The sequence below is a fragment of the Gymnoscopelus braueri genome, assembly GCF_963280865.1.
Source record: "Gymnoscopelus braueri genome assembly, chromosome: 8".
NCBI classification, from domain to species: Eukaryota; Metazoa; Chordata; class Actinopteri; order Myctophiformes; family Myctophidae; genus Gymnoscopelus; species Gymnoscopelus braueri.
In genome coordinates, this window is record NC_137609.1 from 40,717,074 (window position 1) to 40,738,901 (window position 21,828).

General features: G+C 40.5%; 1 protein-coding gene across 1 annotated transcript in view; it reads left to right on the forward strand.

Moving 5' to 3' along the window:
• The window catches only part of rxfp2a (relaxin family peptide receptor 2a), a 146,513-nt gene that overhangs the window by 63,227 nt on the left and 61,458 nt on the right, over nt 1-21,828 (forward strand). Inside the window, exons 5-6 of the mRNA XM_080435010.1 lie at nt 452-557; nt 9,718-9,789. Of these exons, the coding sequence (XP_080291136.1) occupies nt 452-557; nt 9,718-9,789 (178 nt within the window). The remainder of the gene's footprint in view (nt 1-451; nt 558-9,717; nt 9,790-21,828) is intronic.

The window sequence follows — 21,828 nt, forward strand, 5'->3', positions numbered from 1 at the left end:
TGTGTGTGTGTGTGTGCGTGTGCGCACAAATGTATGTCAGCAAGATCTAAACAAAACATTAGAGTATATTTTGTTTCATGTCGGGGGGGGGTTCTGCCTCGGTACCACCTTGGATACAGTGGAGGAGGCCAACAGCAGGATGAAGACTAAACTCCTGGCCATCATGGACAATCCCTCTCATCCCCTACATGACACTGTGGCAGGGCAGAAAAGCTCCTTTAGCAACAGACGTTTACACCCAAGTTGCGAGAAGGAGTGCTATAGGAGATATTTTCTGCCTGCAGCAATAAGACACATGTACAACTCCTCATCTGGTTGGCTTGATCAGACTGATTAGGATGGGGGATGTTGAAAGCAAGCCATCGGACTCTTAGTAGTGTTTGGTCTGTAGTTTTCTAACCCATTAAAACTGTGTGTGTGTGTGTGTGTGTGTGTGTGTGTGTGTGTGTAGTCTTACAGGAGTATCCAGAGAGCTGTGACTGTAAACAGGCCATGGTGTGGTGTGTGGACATGAACCTGGAGGAGGTCCCTCATCTCTCCCACAACATCACCTTGCTGTAAGTCAATGGTTCTTTTCAAGAAGGTCTCCTCTTAACTCTGACAGTATACAAATGGAACCAAATGGACCTGGTACAGACTTGTAAGGGTCAATTTAGCCCCCAAAGGAACTCTGAGAGTCCCTAGAGTCCACTTTGAGAACCACTGCTGTAAGTGACTAGCTGCTTCCTGGTTCTGTTCTCAAACTTTTTTTTCCATGTAAAAAAAAAACCCAATTGAATCTGTATTTGGCTGCGGACCCTGATCTGAAAATATGTTGTTACAAGGACCCCTAATATACAAGCTTTGTGTCTGTCTGTCTGTCTGTCTGTCTGTCTGTCTGTCTGTCTGATTAGATTTTAAAGACACCAAGGGCAGATAGGGAAAAACACATTCAACAAATGGCTCTGCCTGCAATCGAACCAGAGACGTTGCAACCATATACTGTATAGACCACCGACGTCTGACGTAATTTACGCATCCTACCTGGGTCGCGTTTTTTTCCCCCCATTCTGAATTCCCATAGACGTGTTTAATATCGCGTCAAATAAGAACTGTGTTCCAAAAATAAACACATGATCCCAGCGGTTTGACTCTTGCCACCCAAGTCAAGTAGGATATCGTTGTTGTCGGGCAGAAACATCTTATCTCCGTATTTAAACATTTTGTGCTGTTTCGTAAATTAATGCCCTTGCATGATCACACTACAGCGTCACAAAAAAGTATAAAAAATAGCAGATATACAAGCTTGAAACGCGGCGCAAAGTGACGCGTTTTGAGCTTGTCGATCTGCTATTTTCTGCTATTTTTTTTTATTTGAATCCTGAAAAGTAACATATGAGGTTTCCACCCGACAGAGAGTGACGATATATTTAAACTGAAGATGCGAGGGAAGTGTCTCTCTGCTGCCGCGCAGTAGACAGGGAGTAGACAATCTACCTTGATAGTCCATGAGCCAGAGCCCCAAAATTGAGCAATGATTATCGAAAGAGTGGGCAAAACCAAACCTATATTAAATTGTTCATAGGGTCAATACGAGTAAATAAATATATGATAACCTCTCCACAGGAGCAGCTTTTTCATGGTTATCACACATTTTGTAATTTTCCCCATACGTACATGACAGGTGAAAAAATGACAAAATTTTAAAAAGAGTTATCATAATGAAACTTCCTGAGTTGATTACTTACATGAAGACAATGATTTATCGTATTACAAGTTTTCTGAAATTGTATATTTAAATATGCAAATTAGGCATTAGGAAAATATGCCCAAATTGGCATAACTTTCCAGAATCAACATTGGAACATTGGACAAAGCCAGAGTCAACATACTTATTTCATTTTGTTAAGATGTTGGAGTCAAAGGTTTTTAACGAGGGAATATTCAATATCTGGCTCAATTTTGGGGCTCTGGCTCATGGACTAAATGCCTAATTTGCATATTTAAATATACAATTTCAGAAAACTTGTAATACGATAAATCATTGTCTTCATGTAAGTAATCAACTCAGGAAGTTTCATTATGATAACTCTTTTTTAAATTTTGTCATTTTTTCACCTGTCATGTACGTATGGGGAAAATGACAAAATGTGTGATAACCATGAAAAAGCTGCTCCTGTGGAGAGGTTATCATATATTTATTTACTCGTATTGACCCTATGAACAATTTAATATAGGTTTGGTTTTGCCCACTCTTTCGATAATGAAATCTTGTCTGGCTCATGGACTATGATCAATGTGCCTCAGTCTGGAAACGAGTCTCTTGAAGTCACAAACGAGGACTTTACAAACTGAGAGCCTCTTAATAATAAATGGGATGGTGTCTCCCGTCTTTTAATGAACAGAAACTCTGTTCCACAGCACTGCATGCTCGCTGAGGGGTTGTTTTAAGTTTTGTTCTCTTTCCGTTCATCAGAAGTTAGTTGGAAGGCTCTGGTGAGCAGTTAATTAACATAATTCAATCTCCTTGGCCCCACCCGTGGTGGTGCTCTATAGGATGTCCTTTGATTCAACCGTGCTCTACTCTGGCAGTAGTAATTTAGTCATTTATTTTGGTCATAACACGAAAATTCTATATCATATCATGTCATATCATATCATATATGGTTTAGACCAAAAAGGTGTAGGCTGAAGCCAATGGCTTATTTTGCCCATCCTTGTTTTGGTCTCAAGGAACATTTTTATCCAAGCCATTAGATCATGGGCCAGAACATAATTTCAGTTTCAGTTTCAGTTTATTTTTATTTATAGTGCAACATCACCCCAAGGGGTCTCTGTGCACTTCACCACAGGTCATACAAAAAATACATAGTAGTCAAAAAACACCGTAAAATGTGCCCGCATGGTCAAACAAGTTACCATGCAGTACACGGTTCAGAAAAAGTACAGAGCGACAAAAAAGAGAAAAAAAGAAAGAGAATACATTTTGAACAATATTTAAAAACCACAGGGCAAGAACGTGGCAATAAACCACGTAGCAATAAGTTCAATAAAACTAGGGGGAACCATAATGCAGGGAAAAAAGATAGGTTTTTAGCCTGGATTTGAAAATGCCCAGAGAGTCGGCATCTCTAACAACTTGAGGGAGAGCATTCCAGAGATAGGGGGCGCGATGTGTGAATGCTCTGCCCCCAACTGTTACTTTATTATTTGTTGTGACTGTGAGGAGACCAGCATCCTGGGAGCGTAGTGGACATCCAGGGATGTACGGTTCTATTAAACTGGACATGTAGGATGGGGCAAGTCCGTTTAAGGCTTTATAGGTCAGGAGTAGTACCTTGAAATCGTCTCTGGCCTGTATCGGCAGCCAGTGTAGTGCTATGAGTGTTGGTGTGATGTGATCATATTTCCTTTTCCTGGTTAGTAATCTAGCTGCTGCATTTTGAACTAATCTAAGGCCATGTGTTGCTGCTGATGGTAAACCAGAGACGAGGGCATTACAGTAGTCTATTCTTGAAGTGATGAAAGCATGAACCAGGCTTTCGGCATCGGGAAGTGAGAGTATTGGGCGAATTTTGGCTATGTTGCGCAGATGGAAAAAGGCAGATTTTTTTATGCTTTTTATATGGTGTGTGAAAGATAGTGATGGGTCAAAAACTACTCCTAAACTTCTGACTGTTGGTTTGTGGGTTATTGAGCAGCCATCCAGGTTTAAAGTTATGTTAGTGAACAGATGGGTGTGTTTAGCTGGGCCTACTAGCAGCATTTCTGATTTACCAGAGTTCAGGAGCAGGAAGCTTCTGGTCATCCACGTCTTAACCTCACATACTGTACTGTGAAATCAACGGCCATTTTTTTTTTTTTGGTAATGTATCAGAGTGCAATACACCTCCCAACCATTAGTGTCGCATAGTTGAAAGCAATGGAGAAAATTTGGAGAAAATGGCCGGCAATCGGATTAAAATGCTTTTTATTGAACAATACGGGAGATACGGGTACTTATCGCGGGTCGGATCAACTTGTAACATCCGTGGCTCGTGGGTAAGCACTTTATATTTGAAATCTGAACGTTTATGTACATGTGAGAGTTGTCAATGTAACTCATTTAACGTAAATCGAAAACCAGGAACTCTCGGTTCCATGACGCTTGTGGCATACGAGCGTCATGTGAACCATGGCTAGTTCTGGCCCATCATGGGCCACCTATTGCCGACCACCATCGGTGGGTGGGTGGGTGGGTGGGTCGGTCGGTCGGTGGACCAAAAAAAGGAAAACCTGTAAGGGACCAGTCGAAATTTACATAAGGGGGGGCATGGAGGAAATGTATGTGCCCTGATCTAAAATGCCATGACCCTCCCTTTGACAAAAAAAAAAAATCAATGACCCTCCCCAAGTGATTACAAAAAAAAGAGTAACCCTCCCCGCCTAGAAGTGTCACGATATATTGTGTCACGATATAGCCTATCGTGGTATTAAAATGTGATGATAGGTATTGTCATGATGTCATACTGTATCGTAATATTTTTTTAATTGTTTTTTTAATACAAAAAAAACACTTTCTTTTTTTTTGCCGGTGAAAGTTAGGAGTTTTTACTGTATGATATGAAATGTAAAGCTTATCATAATCATAGTAATTATTAATCATGTCCTCCATCATATTCAAGGTATTTTGGAGAGAAATGAAACAGACTCCAGTCAGTCACTTTCAGTTTAAAGCACTGCAGAGGGGAGGTGTTGTGTGTCAGCTGATGCTCGTTGACGCTCGTTAATGTGACATGCATCTGCACTCTCAAATAGGCCTACATCTAATCTAAGATTGTATTATACTGTATCTGGTATTATAGATGTTTTTTAGCTGTTGGAAATAACTAGGCTGCACTTGGTTGGTAAAGTCCAGATGACAAAAATATGAGGTTTGTGGAATTTATAGTTATGCAGTCTTATATTATATTTGTTATATTAGTGTCTATCTGTCCTCTGAAACAATGGGTTTATAGTTAGTGAGAACTTCACTTCTCCATTAAGCTTGCACAAATGTATTTATTTGTGTGTACAAAGCACTTTGTAATTGTTTCTAACTTGCTTTATAACGTTATTTATAAGATGATGGCCAATGTTGATGATACATGAGAAAAGAACATTAATAATATATCATATCGATATCATGCCCAACATCATGTATCGTATTGTGAAATTCTTGACACCCCTAACCCTCCCCATCAAATACAACATGACATTTAAAACTGATATGTCCAATGTTTTGCTTTCCACATTGATTAGAACATTGCTGTAGTGTAGTCAGTCTTGTTAAATACACAGTGTATCTGTAGTAGTGGTAGCAGAATGGATAGTGTTCTCATCTTACATGTGGGAAACCCATTGAATCCTGGTCAGATTGAAGAAAGTTGAATATTTGGTAACCAGTAGTTTAAAACTTTTGTCACTCTGCCCTTTTAATTATCAACTACAGTGACTACAACTACACTGTTGCCTACATAAAACAAATTAGGCTATCAATTATGGCCTGATGCTTCTGGTTTTACTTGTGGAGCTAGGCATCTATACACAACTGTCCATATAGATCCACATTAATCACATGCACAGAATTACTTCAAATGATTATGAATATCCAGTTATAGTAGGCCTATTTATAATGCATCTCTCCAATAACGCCTGTTGAAGTTTTTCTTAATTGTTCAACCACCATCGTTAAGACGCTGAATAGATTTGACTGGGTCGTTCACACTCGCTGTGCGTTGATGGCTTGTTAACGACCGTCATTGATTCTAAATAGACAAGGTGTTACTTGATTTGAATTCTTTGTATCCTTTGAAATGGAGAGGGGTCATTGACCACTGTTCTGCTGTACTAAAAAGGTATATAAAAAACGGACTATCAATTCAAAATTGCATGACCCTCCCTTGGATTCAAAGTAAAATTAGCTGACCCTCCCTTGGACCAAAATTAGAAAGGCATGACCCTCCCCTATTTTCCTCCATACCCCCCCTTATGTAAATTTCGACTGGTCCCTAACGTTACAATAAAGATGATTCTGATTCTGATTTCGCCAAGGATCCATGAGATTAGAGATGTATCGAGTGGCGGTTCTCTGAAAATATAGATAAATCTGCGAATCCCTGTGAGTACCCTCATGTCACATCAATATCACATCATAATACTGACATCATAGACTGGCCTGGACTCCAATATTTGAGCATGGCTGACACAGCAGATCCATATATGGGCATTGTATATCTGCTATTTTTGAATAGCCAAAGAAAATGACACAGATGCGTTCCCAGTCTTAATGACATAAACGACTGGGGCATGCATTCCCAACTCGCTTTGCCCACAGACCTGCGTGTTCCCCGAGTAGGCCAGTGCCCAAAGGGCACCGGTCTAGTAGCTTGAAAGCTACTGAATGGATTGCCATGGGATTTACTGTGCACACTCCTGATTCCCAGACTGACGATGGCTAATTTTGTTAACACTGTAGTCCTTCCTCTAGCACCACTATTTGGTCAAAATGTCCAATAGCATGGACGCAGAACCTTCCTGCCAAATGGAAAGTAAACCAAACTTTGAGTTAATGAAACAGACTTGTTTATTATTTATTATTTATGATTATGTATATTATGCTATGCAACGACAACAAAACAAAAACAAAGGTATTGTTCAGTCTGGAATAGTTTAAAGGACAATTACAGGACACAGTGGATAATAAAAGTGAATTTCAAGGCTTGGTTTTGGTTGGATAACTGCTCCAGTGGAATCCCAGAGAAGAATAATATAGGACTGTGAGTGTGTCCCCTGGCGAATCGCCTTCCTCTTGTAGGACATCAGAGCATATTAATAATATCCCTGAGCTGCTTTCCTCGTAAATGGCACAGCAGAATTGCACTGTAAGCTGTCCCGATTGCCTGTTTAGTGGATACAGCCAGGACTCGTTTAATTTAAGACGGGTATTTCATTTTGTTCAGGCCATAAAGCTGCTCTCTGTAACGTTCATGTCCCCCCCCCCCCCCATTCTATGTCTCAGGGGAGACATAGAATTTTGACCTTCAGGCAGTACCATTTGTCAACCAGTAGTGTGGTCAGACCATACCACAGGATCTTCATTTCTCAACAGAAGAGCATACAGATTGGTCCAAATAAAAATGCATTCACTAAACAAAGTACAGTACGTACAGTAGTGGAGTGTTAATTAAGCCACTCTATAATTATGATCCCTCACAGGGAAATACTGCGAGGGGGACTGCGCTAGCCTGGTTCCAGACCATAGACCCCGCCCACTCTCTGAGTGGGGCTCCTCTTGGTCTGGTGTCATAATGTGAGCCTATGGCTTTTCACGGTAGAAGAAATACCTGTCAAATCAGAGTCGGAGGTGGGGGTGGGTCTAACGACAAGCCAATCAGCGCCACGGGGCGTTCTCAAGCTGCGCGACACTAGCCTGCGACGTCACATGTAGGCGGATCCTTGGATCTCTTGTGATTGGTTTAGGGAAATGCTAATCCCCTCCCCCAAGTAATCGACTACAGTGCAGCCAATTTCAGACTGAAACTCCACGCAGCTTCAGTCTGATAATCAGGCTAGGACTGCGCTGAATTCAAGACGAGCCTGGGGCTGGTCCTACGGCGCAATGGCTTTTTGACTGTTCTCACCTATATAAGATTGCATTGCATTAGACCACACCTCTTTTTGTGGCCCGGTAGCTCAGCCGGCTTTTGGACCACAAGGTCATGGGTTCGATCCTGGGCACCGCCAACTCACTTGGGTACGGCAAGTAGTGCATTAAGTACTGGGAGCTGATGGTAGGTGTTGCTCCACCTCAGCAATCCATCTCCCAGGGGTCTATTGCATAGTGAAATGGGGATAGACTCCCGCGTTCTCGGCTGAAACCGACAATAAGAGTCTCCAACCTACCAGATGGGTAATATACAAAGTGGGAGCTGGGTGTGTGAAAAAGACAACCGCGACGGTTGGAAAGTAACATAATTGTGCTGTGCCTAGCGCTGTCTTGTGCCGGGTGTAAGATAGTGTTCAGTCTTTGTGAGTAGGCCAAACGTTTAGCACAATGCATTTCACCAGCTGACAGAATGTTGCTGAATGATGATGCCAGCTTAAGGCCAAAGCATTTATTTGTAAGCAATCGTGGAGAGTTTTGATTCATTTTTTAAAGATTTAGAAGTATGAGTTATTGTATTAGTTTTAGAATTCATTTTGTAAAGGCAAGATTTAACGAGGTCAGGAGAATAGATTTTATTTAATTCTTTTACAATTCTAGTTTTTGTCATTTCATTAGTTAACTATAATAACCAATGTTATGCACGCTACCTGGTGAGCCAAGTCCATTTATAATGTCAGCATTGTGTGCATGTCTTTTACTTTTACCAAGCATGGATTTTTGTATTGGCCTCCGTTCCTGTTTTATTCAAATACACCCTTGTCTCACCTCTGACCTATTAACCACCATTAATAATATCCCTATTTAGATTTTCTCTTGAGATAAAAAAAATATATTAACTTTTTCGAATTTTTTAAAATATAGCAGCTTACATCACGACAGAGTACATTATGGCTTATTAGTACTCCTATTAGCCCAATACTTGTGAAGTATTAAGTACAGAAAAGTTACCAAGCATGAAAACCAAACAACATTTTAGCATAATGTGTAATTATGTGTGACTCCTATAACAGAGTCACAGGCGTGATAAATACAAATGTGTGTTTTTCTTTCTGTTTGTTTTGTTTCGGTTTTCATGCTATAACTTTTCCATTCGGAGGAGCAGTGCTGAGTCATTGAAGTTTAATTAATCCATAGATCCGGGGCTATGTAGAGACATGAGACTTAATTTGCATAAGCTAGTTTCAAAAGAGACAGTTAACACCAAGTCCTGCTCTAACCTTTCTTTCATCTAATTTTATGCATTATGCATCGGATTCCTTTATTCTCTGTGTGTGTGTGTGTGTGTGTGTGTGTGTGTGTGTGTGTGTGTGTGTGTGTGTGTGTGTGTGTGTGTGTGTGTGTGTGTGTGTGTGTGTGTGTGTGTGTGTGTGTGTGTGTGTGTGTGTGTGCACGTTGGTGCGCGAGTGAGTCTTTAGCCCATTCAATCCGGGAGCGCATTCTGTGTCATTTTAGATTTTTATAGCTATAACCATTATTTTATACTTTGGGCTATTCAAAAATTGTAGATCTACAAGTTTATAGTGCAGCACCGAGTGCCGCACTACAAGTTTCTAGATCTGCTATTTGTTTTGAAAAATCGTGATAAATCTTTTAAAGCGAACATTTTTAACTCAAAGCTTTGCTTCTGGGAATTCTACAAACGTCCTATTATTATTTTATTTTTTTTAAACTTATGTCGCTATAATATCAGTGGTTCTCAAACCTTTTTCATATCAAGGACCCCCCAAAATGATATGTAATCAATCAACCCCCCCCCCCCCATCTCAAAGTATTTTGTTCCAGGGACCCCCAGAAGCAAAGATTTGAGTTAAAAATGTATATATTATATATTCAAAGATTTGTACACATTTTCACGATTGTTTTTCTTCAACAATAGCAGATCTACAAGTTCATAGCGCGGCACTCAGTGCCGAGCTATGAGCTTGTATATCTGCTATTTTTTTAATGGCAAAAAAAATCTAAAATGACACAGACGCTTTCCTTAATGGGTAGTTAGAAGACATGTGAGGTGCCTTTGAGTAACTGGGACATTTCCTGTGTTTCCGTTTCAGGTCCCTGAAGAGCAATAAGATCCGAACGCTGTCTGACAACATCTTCTCACAATACTCCACCCTGGAGAGACTGTGAGTCATGTACAGTAACACACACACATCCTGCACACGCTTTCATATAATACCTTTATTTAGCCCAGTAAAAATTACATTGAGGCAAAGTCTCTTTTACAAGTATGCACAGGTCTGTCGGGCCAGGAGGCAGAAATATTATGTATCGTTCACCAGTGGTGGAAAAAGTACTCAAATGTTTTATTTAAGTAAAAGTAAAAAAGTATTGGCATCAAAATGTACTTAAAATACCAAAAGTAAAAGTACTCATTGTGCAGAATGTCCCTTTTCAAGTTTTTAAATGTATAACAAGCTTTTGAAAATAGCAGATCTACAAGCTCACAATGCGTCACATTGCGACGGATTGTGAGCTTGTAGATCGGCTATTTTCAAATGGCTGAAATGTATAAACTGTAGGGCTGAAGTGGTTAATGTATGTTTTTTAATAATAATCTAAATCTACAAAGTAACTAGTAACTACTTTACTCCAGTGAGTCCATGAGTTTCAAAAGTGATTAAGAACCAAACAAGGTAAATGCAATAAAACACCAATTTAAAACATACACCCCAAAGCAGGAACAGCTTCTAAGTGAGGACTCCTTAGTGAAATAAAAGCAGGCAATTTGAGTCTGATCTGAAGGTCACTCCAAGCTTACGGACCAGAATTAAATAAAGTACCAGCCTCAGTTCACAAAGGGGGCACAGCATAGTGCAGCCAGGCGTTTGATCTGAGGTTAAAGGGATACTTCACTTTCACATAAAATAAACATTTAAAAAATATATTAAAAATAAATGAAAAAAGTAATGGAAAAATCACGGCCCCCTCACGCATTAGAGTGTCCTACTAATGTGTGAGGGCGCCTTTATTTTGCCATAACTTCTTTCATTTTTTTTAATATATTTTTTTAATGTTTATTTTATGTGAAAGTGAAGTATCCCTTTAAGTGAGTTTTGAATCGACACAAACCTTGAACAACTAAAAGAGGGGATATTACCAAGGAATACAATTATCTCTGTAGTGTACACACACACACACACACACACACACACACACACACACACACACACACACACACACACACACACACACACACACACACACACACACACACACACACACACTGCACACACTCCCATGATGCATCGCGCTCCTTTGGAGCACTTCAACCTTCTTGAACACTTTATATTATATTATCCCTTATCAAATCAAATCAGATTTGATTCAACTTCTAGATCATTATCATCTCATTATTCACCTCTAAGTTGCTGTTCTATGTAAGTGGCCACATTCTGTACTTTAAACCTGGGCTATACATAGGCTATTTAAAAAACTTCAACCTACTATTATTTACAAGCAAGTTGACTCTTTGTTGGTTATTCTGCTAAGGCGCAGCCTGCCACTGACGTGTGTGACGAGATTTTGAGTTGTCAGTCGCTTACAATAAACGGACATGGCAACACTGGTCAGTCGCCGTAAAGTGGCGTATACGGCGGGAGAACAGATCTACAAGGTAAACAATGCCCCCTGATGCAATGCGTTGTGAGCTTGCAGATCTGTTCTTTCTACTCTGCTGCTCTTATATGAAGAAATTATACTTCAGTGTGCTTGGGCGCCGCCTCACGCAGCGAAAATAATGGATCTATATACAAGCACAATTTGTTTATTTGATCAAATATATTTGTATTGTGTTATGTATGTTAACTCTGTCATTGGCACGGACGGAAATTCCCGTACGATTCTGCAAAGGCTCACATTGCCACGGATGGGAATTCCCGTTAGATGATTATCATCTCATTATTCACCTCTAAGTTGCTGTTCTATGGCTTTAGTCGAGCAGATCTAGGCCAAGATCTAAACCAGTGTTTCCCAGACATATTGGGTTGCGGACCCGTCTTTATGGGTCGTGATTAAATACAGTATCATGTAATAGCCTTTTGTTTATAGTGAAACAAGAGGCAACAGGAAGGATTTGGTAGAAGGAGTAGTGTGGTTCACAAAGACAGTCAGGCTGGAACTGCAGTCCCTCACTGGACAATGATGGCCATGGGCGTTTTAGTTAGAACAAAACAAAAGTAAACAAAAAAAAGTGTCAATACAAAATAATACTAGCTCCCACCAGAGCTACTGACTAATACAACTGAAACTAACTATGTCGGGCCGCTATCCGGCTTACCGGACTACAAACATGAAATCAGTGGTGTAAAGTAATTAAGTACATTTACTCAAGTACTTTACTTAAGTACAATTTTGAGTAACTTTTACTTTACTGGACTATTTCCAATTGTCTATACTTTTACTTCTTCTCCACTACATACCAGAGGCAAATATTGTACTTTTACTCCACTAAATTTTTTTGAAAACTTTAGTTACTTTGCAGATATAAATTACTACATTATGAAACATACATTAAACACTTTAGCCCTATTTCATACCTAGTCTATTTGAAAATAGCAGATCTACAAGATCACAACGCGTCGCATCGTTGTGAGCTTGTAGATTGGCTATTTTCAAATAGCCTACAGTATAAAATAGGGCTGAAGTGGTTAATGTATGTTTTATATTATAATAATTTATATCTGCAAAGTAACTAGTAGGCTAAAGTAAACTAAAGTATTCAAATAATTGTAGTGGAGTAAAAGTACAATATTTGCAGCTGAGATGTAGTGGAGTAGAAGTTAAAGTACTGAAAATTGGAAATACTCCAGTAAAGTAAAAATATCTCAAAATTGTACTTATTGTACAGTACTTGAGTAAATGTACTTGTCAGTCAAACTGCCGCACTCTGTAACCTGACGCTCACAGTCAGAGCAACGGTTAGATCCTTACCAGCTTTGCTAAAGCAATAATGTTTGTATTAAAATATATTTTGAAAGATTTGCACGCATTTTCACGTTTTTATTTTTTTTGCAGATCTACAGTACAAGCTCGTATATCTGCTATTTTTTAATAGCCAAATAGATCTAAAAATGACAGAGATGCGTCCCCCGGATTGAATGGGTTAAATCATAGTAAATTATAGAGTGCACCAAAAAAGTTATTATTTAAATTTTTTGTCTGCTTAGGGTTATAGATAAAAAACTCTATTTGGTATTTCATAGGTTTTGTTTTGTTTTATTTGCTCCTTTAATAAAGGAAATGCTATAGATTGAGTCTACTGTCTGCATCAGCTGCAGTCAGTCAAGCCAGATAAAACTAATTAATAATAGAATGCACATTTAAGCAGTAGCCTACTTTTTGCCCTAAATCCCCCAAAATGAGATTATTGTGATTAGATTAGCATGCAAGCTGCTATAAATTATGACTGTGTCATTTTGTTCTTGTTTTTTAAACTTCGTGCTTCTACTCCAGCACATCTCAGAGGCATAAACGTTGTACTTTGTACTATCTCTGAACACAGGACAGCCGAAGGGGACAGAGACAGAGATCTCATGTTTCTGCAGGACGCAGCATTTGGGGGGAGTCATCAAAATGTAATCAGAATTTGTTTACCCTATGAGCACATTTGGAAGGGCCTGAGACGGCGTGTTCTGTAACGACATACTACAGTCTGTAGGCAGGATACAAGTGCAGGTCAACAGAGTTATAATCATTTTAAATCCAGTCAGAGGTACAAAGTCCTAAAGCAAAAACATTGCCATGGGTGAAAGTGTTCATGTAAAGAAAAAAAAAACGAAAATGCCAGCACTCACAAACAAGTCCTTCTGGTACTTTTAATTAACCTATTAAAATTGGGAAAGCATCTATTCTGTGTCATTTTAGATTTGAACTACTTTAACCATTATTTTACACTTTTACATTTGTTGTGGGTGTCCTTGACATGAAAACGTTTGAGAACCACTGTCAGGATTTAGAATACATTTTTAGAATCGGCCTCAGGTCTTACTGGGTTAAATGTACACGGGCAGACTGCCTGTGGCATGTACATTTAATTAACAGTACCAGAAGGACTTGTTTGAGAGTGCTACGCATTTTGCTTGTCTTTACGTGGACTCCTGTTGAGCCTTGCAACCGGTAAACAAACAGTATATGTTAATGTAACCATTTGCACTCAGGATTTCTGTGCACAGTAAAGGGGCGCACTACACTTCTCATCTAAATACACAGGCAGACGATCGCTCCGCCAGTAAATGCTAGCCGATCTATGCCAGCTTCAGCTGTGTCCAATTACTGTCCTGCGCATCGCGTAGAAAAAAAGTTGACCACAAATCCAGCTCTTGGGTTGATTGTGGTAAAAATGGAGGGGATCATGTTTAGACCCCTGTTGGACACTGGTCAACAAAGTATATAGGGGGGCCTAGTGGTTAAGGCGCATACCACATACACTGTATGCTCTAATACAGCCTGACAGCGAGTCGCAGGTTCCATTCCCGAGGCCGACGATCATTGCTGCGTGTCAATGAGATTATTGTGATTAGATTAGCATGCAAGCTGCTATAAATTATGACTGTGTCATTTTGTTCTTGTTTTTTAAACTTCGTGCTTCTACTCCAGCACATCTCAGAGGCATAAACGTTGTACTTTGTACTATCTCTGAACACAGGACAGCCGAAGGGGACAGAGACAGAGATCTCATGTTTCTGCAGGACGCAGCATTTGGGGGAGTCATCAAAATGTAATCAGAATTTGTTTACCCTATGAGCACATTTGGAAGGGCCTGAGACGGCGTGTTCTGTAACGACATACTACAGTCTGTAGGCAGGATACAAGTGCAGGTCAACAGAGTTATAATCATTTTAAATCCAGTCAGAGGTACAAAGTCCTAAAGCAAAAACATTGCCATGGGTGAAAGTGTTCATGTAAAGAAAAAAAAAAAGAAAATGCCAGCACTCACAAACGAGTCCTTCTGGTACTTTTAATTAACCCATTAAAATTGGGAAAGCATCTATTCTGTGTCATTTTAGATTTGAACTACTTTAACCATTATTTTACACTTTTACATTTGTTGTGGGTGTCCTTGACATGAAAACGTTTGAGAACCACTGTCAGGATTTAGAATACATTTTTAGAATCGGCCTCAGGTCTTACTGGGTTAAATGTACACGGGCAGACTGCCTGTGGCATGTACATTTAATTAACAGTACCAGAAGGACTTGTTTGAGAGTGCTACGCATTTTGCTTGTCTTTACGTGGACTCCTGTTGAGCCTTGCAACCGGTAAACAAACAGTATATGTTAATGTAACCATTTGCACTCAGGATTTCTGTGCACAGTAAAGGGGCGCACTACACTTCTCATCTAAATACACAGGCAGACGATCGCTCCGCCAGTAAATGCTAGCCGATCTATGCCAGCTTCAGCTGTGTCCAATTACTGTCCTGCGCATCGCATAGAAAAAAAGTTGACCACAAATCCAGCTCTTGGGTTGATTGTGGTAAAAATGGAGGGGATCATGTTTAGACCCCTGTTGGACACTGGTCAACAAAGTATATAGGGGGGCCTAGTGGTTAAGGCGCATACCACATACACTGTATGCTCTAATACAGCCTGACAGCGAGTCGCAGGTTCCATTCCCGAGGCCGACGATCATTGCTGCGTGTCAATCCCTGTCTCTCTCTCCCTGTTTCCTGTCACTCTATCACTATACAGTCTGAATTGAGGCAGAAAAGTCCCCAAAATATATTTAAAAAATATCCTTTCTCATCAGTTTTTACACATTTAATTGCTGCTAAAATATTCCCCATTTAGATGACTGAGGATATTCATTATTAATGAAAAGCTGGCTGATGACCAATATGTCAATCCAGAAACCCTTCAGGGGAAGCTTTGTAACTACATTCATAGTAGTGTGATATAAAGCAGCAGCCTGCTGCTCAAAGGCCATCGGATGCGTTTTGACACAGTGCAGGGATAAACTTCTGTAATCCCCCTGAGAAGGTGTGCAGGATCATTTTAGTCTTTCTTAAGACTAACAGTGGAGAGTGGCTCATGGCATTGCTTTGCCACCTGGAAACGAGCTGCTTTCAGACTCCATGCTATGTCACGGATGAGATAAGACCTTTACCGATACCGCTGGAGGCGCCAAAGACAGTACAGCAGTTAAAAACAGATTACAGGGCAAGGGGGAAAAAACACACAGAAGCATACTATACTGAAATGCTCGTTTCCGAAGCATTAGTCCACTGAGCCAGATGAGCGGCCAACATGTGCCTCGTTATACATCTTCACAGCTAACGGCACAAAGGACTGTCTAAGTCCATTGGTTGCCCCCGGGGGAGCATGAATCTATCACTCCCCCTGCTGCTAAACCTTCCCACAAATCTCCAAGTGAAGGGGATGAGAGTGGTTGTCCATAATAGCGCCCAGCCTCCTCACCATACGCACCTTCATCACCTTGTAGGGCTCCGGCATATCAGTAGCGTACTTGGGAGCCTGTCCATGCAGGGCTGTAAAAGTGATGAGCAAAATCTTAAAATCGGTAACCAGTGGAGAGCAGCCGATACAGGGGGGATATGGTCACGCTTCTTAGTGTTTGTTAAAAGCCTAGAGGCAGCGTTCTGAAATAATTGAAGACGGGATAAAACTTTTTTGAACTTTAAACTTGAACTTTAAACTTGAACTCTAAACCTTTTTGCTAAGCCAGACAAGAAAATAAACAGTGGAGCCAATGGCGTGCTGTGAGGCCAGGACCGGGGTGATGTGGTCATACTTTTTGTTTGACGGGTGAGGAGAGGAGACACGCAGCTGCATTCTGAACCAGCTGCAGGTGCTTCAGTGATGCCTGGTTGACACCAGGCAGCCAGCGTTGCCAGATTTGCGAGAGAAATAAGGCCACACAAGCACTTTAAACCTATAATGCATCGGCTTTTTGAACATAGCCGATCTACAAGCTCACAACAGGGGGGGGGGGTGGAACGTGGTCAAATATATATTATTTTGGAGGTCCTTGCTTGACATGAAAATGTTTGAGAACCATGGGTAAAATGACATTAAGAAGGAAGCCCAAATAAGCAACTACACTTTAGAAATAAGCCCCAAAAAAACGCAATCCGCAACTGTCAATTTTTACAAGCAACTTTACAGGAAAAACTGTTTAATAAGCAACTTTGGGCTTGTTTTTCCTGCAGAAACCAGCTAACCCCATTTTGACCCTTTGCATTTTTTTGCATAAATCAGGGCCATAGAGCATCGCAGTTCCCGCCCACTTCCTGGTGCCGGAAGGAAAAACTCAATGCATTTTTCCCATTGACATTTCCAAAAATATTTATATCAATTAATTTAAGCCTAGAATCAAGCCATCCAGGGTCCTGGTGAATCATGACCATAAAACGTTTTTTTCTGTGATTTATTTTATTTTATATTTAAAGGTAGGGTAAGTGATTTGCAATTATTCAAATAATTGCAAAATGGGTCTATGTTCTGATAGTGCTCGTTACTATAGAGTGTCCTGTCCATATAAAGAGTCTCCATGTCTCTCCAGCTCTTTATAAAACAGAAAATGTATTTTGTAGTTTTTTTTTTTTTTTCCAATTTTATCCAACCAGGACAGAGAACTCGATCAGGATATAGATTAAACAAGTGAAATTGGAAGTGATGACACTAAGAAATGAGCAGACAAAATTTTAACTGGAACACTATACAAATTAAGCTTAAAAATGGGTACTTTCTCCTGATTGGCTAAGATTTTGACACCTACCGAAAAATGTATTTTCTGTTTATTAAAGAGCTGGAGAGACAGGGAGACATCTGTGACTGAACAAACACTCTATAGCAATGATTACTATCAGAATATAGTATTTTAACCTTTTAACAAAATACTTTTTGTTTTAACCAAAAAATATCACTTACCCTACCTTTAATTATATGATATACTATATTTAATAAATACCCTTTGTTTTGCCGTTTTCAAAAAAAAATAATAATCACAGAATCAAACGTTTTATGGTCACTTTCTAGTTCTTCACTGTGTGTGTGTGTGTGTGTGTGTGTGTGTGTGTGTGTGCGTGTGCGCGCCAAGCCAAGCCAGTGTGAGGAGCCCATGGAGACTTGAATTCATGGATATTTGTTTTGTTTTTGTCGCATTCCTAAGCCAATAACTTGATGACCGGCAGACCGGTAGGCAGCGGTTCCGGTAGGAGATACAAAGTGTCTCCTACCGGAACCGCTGCCGGTCATCAAATCATTGGCTTAGGAATGCGACAAAAACAAAAAAAAATATCCATGAATTCAAGTCTCCATGGGGTGACTAATTGATAGAAAAAAAGTCATTTTGGGGGTGAACTATCCCTTTAAGCTACTGTAAGGACAGCACACCCACCTGCAGTGCCTCTGCAGATGTTCAGCATGACAGATGTGCTGAAGGCCTGAAAATGGGAATGTTGCATCAACCCATTAAGACCGGGAACGCATCTGTGTCATTTATTTATTTATTTGGCTATAAAAAAATAGCAGATATACAAGCTCACAGAGTGCTGTGCTATGAGCTTGTAGATCTGCTATTTTTGAAAAATCTTGAACATTTATTTCACCTTGAGAAATAATTGAGGAATGTTGCTTGGAAGTCCTAATGGAAGTCCTAAACACATTAAATTAAAAATAAATCGTAGGTTTTTTTCAGCAGCCTGACAGCTGCTAGATAAAAACTCTGCCCCAGTGTCTTGTTATGGCTCATGATGCTCACGGTATCGCTTGCCAGGGCAAGGGCACTGCAGCCGTTTGAACAGGCTGTGAGAACAGCGGCGAAGTCTGTCCCTGATGATACTCTCAGCCTTGGCTACCCATCGCTTATCGTGTATTTCCTGGAGGGAGCGAAGCTCACCTCCTACGATGCGCCGAGCTGTCCTCAACCACTCTCTGCAGAGCTTTGTGTTCGAGGACAGTACAGTTCTCACATCAAAATAACATGCTGTAACATTTGTTTCATTGCCCAGTTGTTCTTGGTCCGTAAAACTGTAAGGTCAGGGAAGTGGGAGGCATAAATCTTTCTAAAAAAACTCCTTGAAGAAAATAAACATGCTGGGGGACGTTCTTGTTGCCAATGAGAATGTCTTTGACCCTTCGCATGTACTCTGTGACAAAACAGAGAGGCTTTGAAAATAAACTCTGAAGAAAGTAAATGGCTTTTCTGAGACAATATTACTGAGATGGACACATACTGTTAAGTCCGCAGTACGTAGAAATGAAAGAGATAATGGGAAAAAGTCATACAAACCATATCCAATATTATTTAGCCGTTTGTCTTAGCATATTGCTGCTGTCCTACTGCCCTACAGTACGTCCAAAAACATTGCTTTTCAGGAAATGAACAGAATAACCTGCGTTCCAATAGATCCAATCAAATGTAGTTATTATTTAGTCACAAGCTCTGCATAATACTTTTCATTATAAAACTCACAGACACACGTAACCATTTTAAACTTTTACTTTAAAAACCTTTTCAAAGCAGCAAAACTAGCGGATCCACGAGCTCACAACGCGTCACATCGCCACGTGTTGTGAGCTTGTAGATAGGCTATTTTCAATACTGTTGCGCGACACTCTTGTACAACACTGTACGACAAAGTAGGGCATTCATTTACAAAAAAATAAACTAAAACATAAACAGTTTAAATATGGAGCTACAAGTTTTCTGCCCAACAGAGAGACGATATTCATCCTTGGATTACTTCCACCGGAGAAACGACTGTCAGGAGCTCATAAAAAGATAACCACTTAAGACTCACTTCAGGTGAAACGCTGTTTAGCAATTGCCTGGAAAAGTACAGCAGTATCTAAAGCTGAACATTGGTTTAAAACTCTGTCCAACAGTGTAGCCTTGGGCAAACTGACTGATGCGTGTCCAAGGGGGAATATACAGAGCTTTTCTGAAGTACAATTTGTTGAATTTAACAAGCATCGCCTATCAGGAGGTGTGCTGAATGCTTGAAAATGGAAACGTTGCAATATAGCCTATACAGTATATTATGGCTATTTAACGTAGCAGTTTCATAAGGATTGCACTGTATTTCTTTCTTTTCTTTTTTCTTCCTCTCTATATACTAATATACTGTACAGGGTGTACAGTATACAGTACAGTACAGTATGTGTAACTGTGAGGGTCTTTAAAAAACCTAAATCCTACATACAGTATAATTTAGGAAATCTCTGTCGACAGGATCTGTCTGTTCATAATCTGTCTGTCCTGCCCGGTTCTCCTCAATGGCTGGAGCAATTGATTTGTATTTGCACACGGCCATAGCTTATTAGCGTATATGCACCAAATGACAACGCCCGTTTCTAATCCGTGTGTGTGTGTGTGTGTGTGTGTGTGTGTGTGTGTGTGTGTGTGTGTGTGTGTGTGTGTGTGTGTGTGTGTGTGTGTGTGTGTGTGTGTGTGTGTGTGTGTGTGTGTGTGTGTGTGTGTGTGCGTGCGTGCGTGCGTGCGTGCTATGGTTCGCGACTGGTCGCGCGCATGTGTGTGTGAGAGTTGGAACTATTTATGTGTGTGTGTGTTCGCTGTGGGTCCACGGCGACGGGACGTGCACGCGCGTGTGTTGGAACTGTTGCAGGTACCAAGTAGGCTACGAAGTCACTTTCCATCCCACTTTTCCACCCATTGGAAATCAATGTGTCTGATGATCCAACAGCGTTCCGGCTGGTGTTTTTCCGACGCGTTGTCAGTCGTGCGTGTGTGAGTGATCCCCAGCCCGTGTTTTATGACGGGCTTATCATGAACGGAACCAGCTGGCTGCCCCACGCACACCTCTCTCCACTTCTGTAAACTGAAGGAGATGGGGGGGAGAGAGAGAGAGAGAGAGAGCTAGTGGGAAGTGGAAGCAGAAAAAACGATATTTTTACATAAAAATTATCGATTAGTCACCCCATGGAGACTTGAATTCATGTTTTTCTTTTTTCTTTTTTTGCCGACCCGTAGGTCCCGCGGGGCCCTGCGGGGCGGGCGGACGAGTCAAGATTTCATAGGTAATTATGTGGTCTGCGGGTGTAGTGGGTCGACACCACTCTCACACGAAAAAAACGAAAAAAGACAGTTACAGAATTGCATGCTTAATTATACGTAGCCTGCGAGTTAGTTCTGGCAGCATACACTCGAGAGGTTACATGCATTGCTCATTCTATATGGCTGTTTACAGCGTCATGCAAGATCCTTACGTCATACACAGACGTGGCAATCAGCTGTCCAATTGGGCGGGTATTTAAGTTCTCTTGAATCGGGCATTCCATCCGGTTGTGTCTTCTAGCTTGTTGTCATGCAGCGTTTGCTGTTCCTGGCTGGTTGTTTGGTTGTTTGCTGGAGCTACTGCTACTTGCTATCATGCTTCCCAGAAGCTGCTGTTGTTTGCTGGTGTTACTGCTTCATGCTACTTGAATCATGCTTTCTGCTCATAAGCTGCTGTCTATTATAGGCTACTGTGAAGGCCAGGTGGTATGGCGTCGCGTTTGTTTATCTACTAAGGCTGCTGTGTTCTTCTCTATGCTGCTGAAAAAAGCTAATATGCTGTTGATGCTAATGTCATTGTTGAGGTTTCAGTGGTGGTCTGGTGCCGCTGGTTGTTATATGATACTTGTTCTATTACTAAAAGCAAAGCAACTTAAATTGTAGTGAAACTGCTCCTTGCTAATGTTTTCAAAGCTGAAAAACAACGGTGTTTTAGCTCAGCCAGCAGAGCTTTCTGTTGTGTCCCTCCGGGCTATGGGGCCTCATCTCATTATTAGCAACATTGGCTGGTTTTCTGTCAAATCGCTTATTAATGGTGGTTTGGCTTATTTCTGGGGAAAAGTTATTTTGGGATCGCTTTCTTATGTGGTTCTGTCATGGTCCCCAGATTAATGTGTAGTTAAAAATATACATATTCCAAATATTCCACTTTTATCACAAGATTTCGAAATAGCAGATCATCTACAAGCTGACTTTAGGCTATTTCAATGGCAATGCATACATTAGCATAATACAGGTTAAATACAAGTATTTTCGTGGTCTAGGTTGGCTGATTTCTCTCTCAAACCGGCATCACTGCACGTATCAGTGATCAGCTGTTCAGAGCAGAGAGGGAGAGAGAGGACCAATAGTTAGTGTCACTTATGCAGTGCATTGCTCAAATCTTATGTTTCATATAATGTACTGGT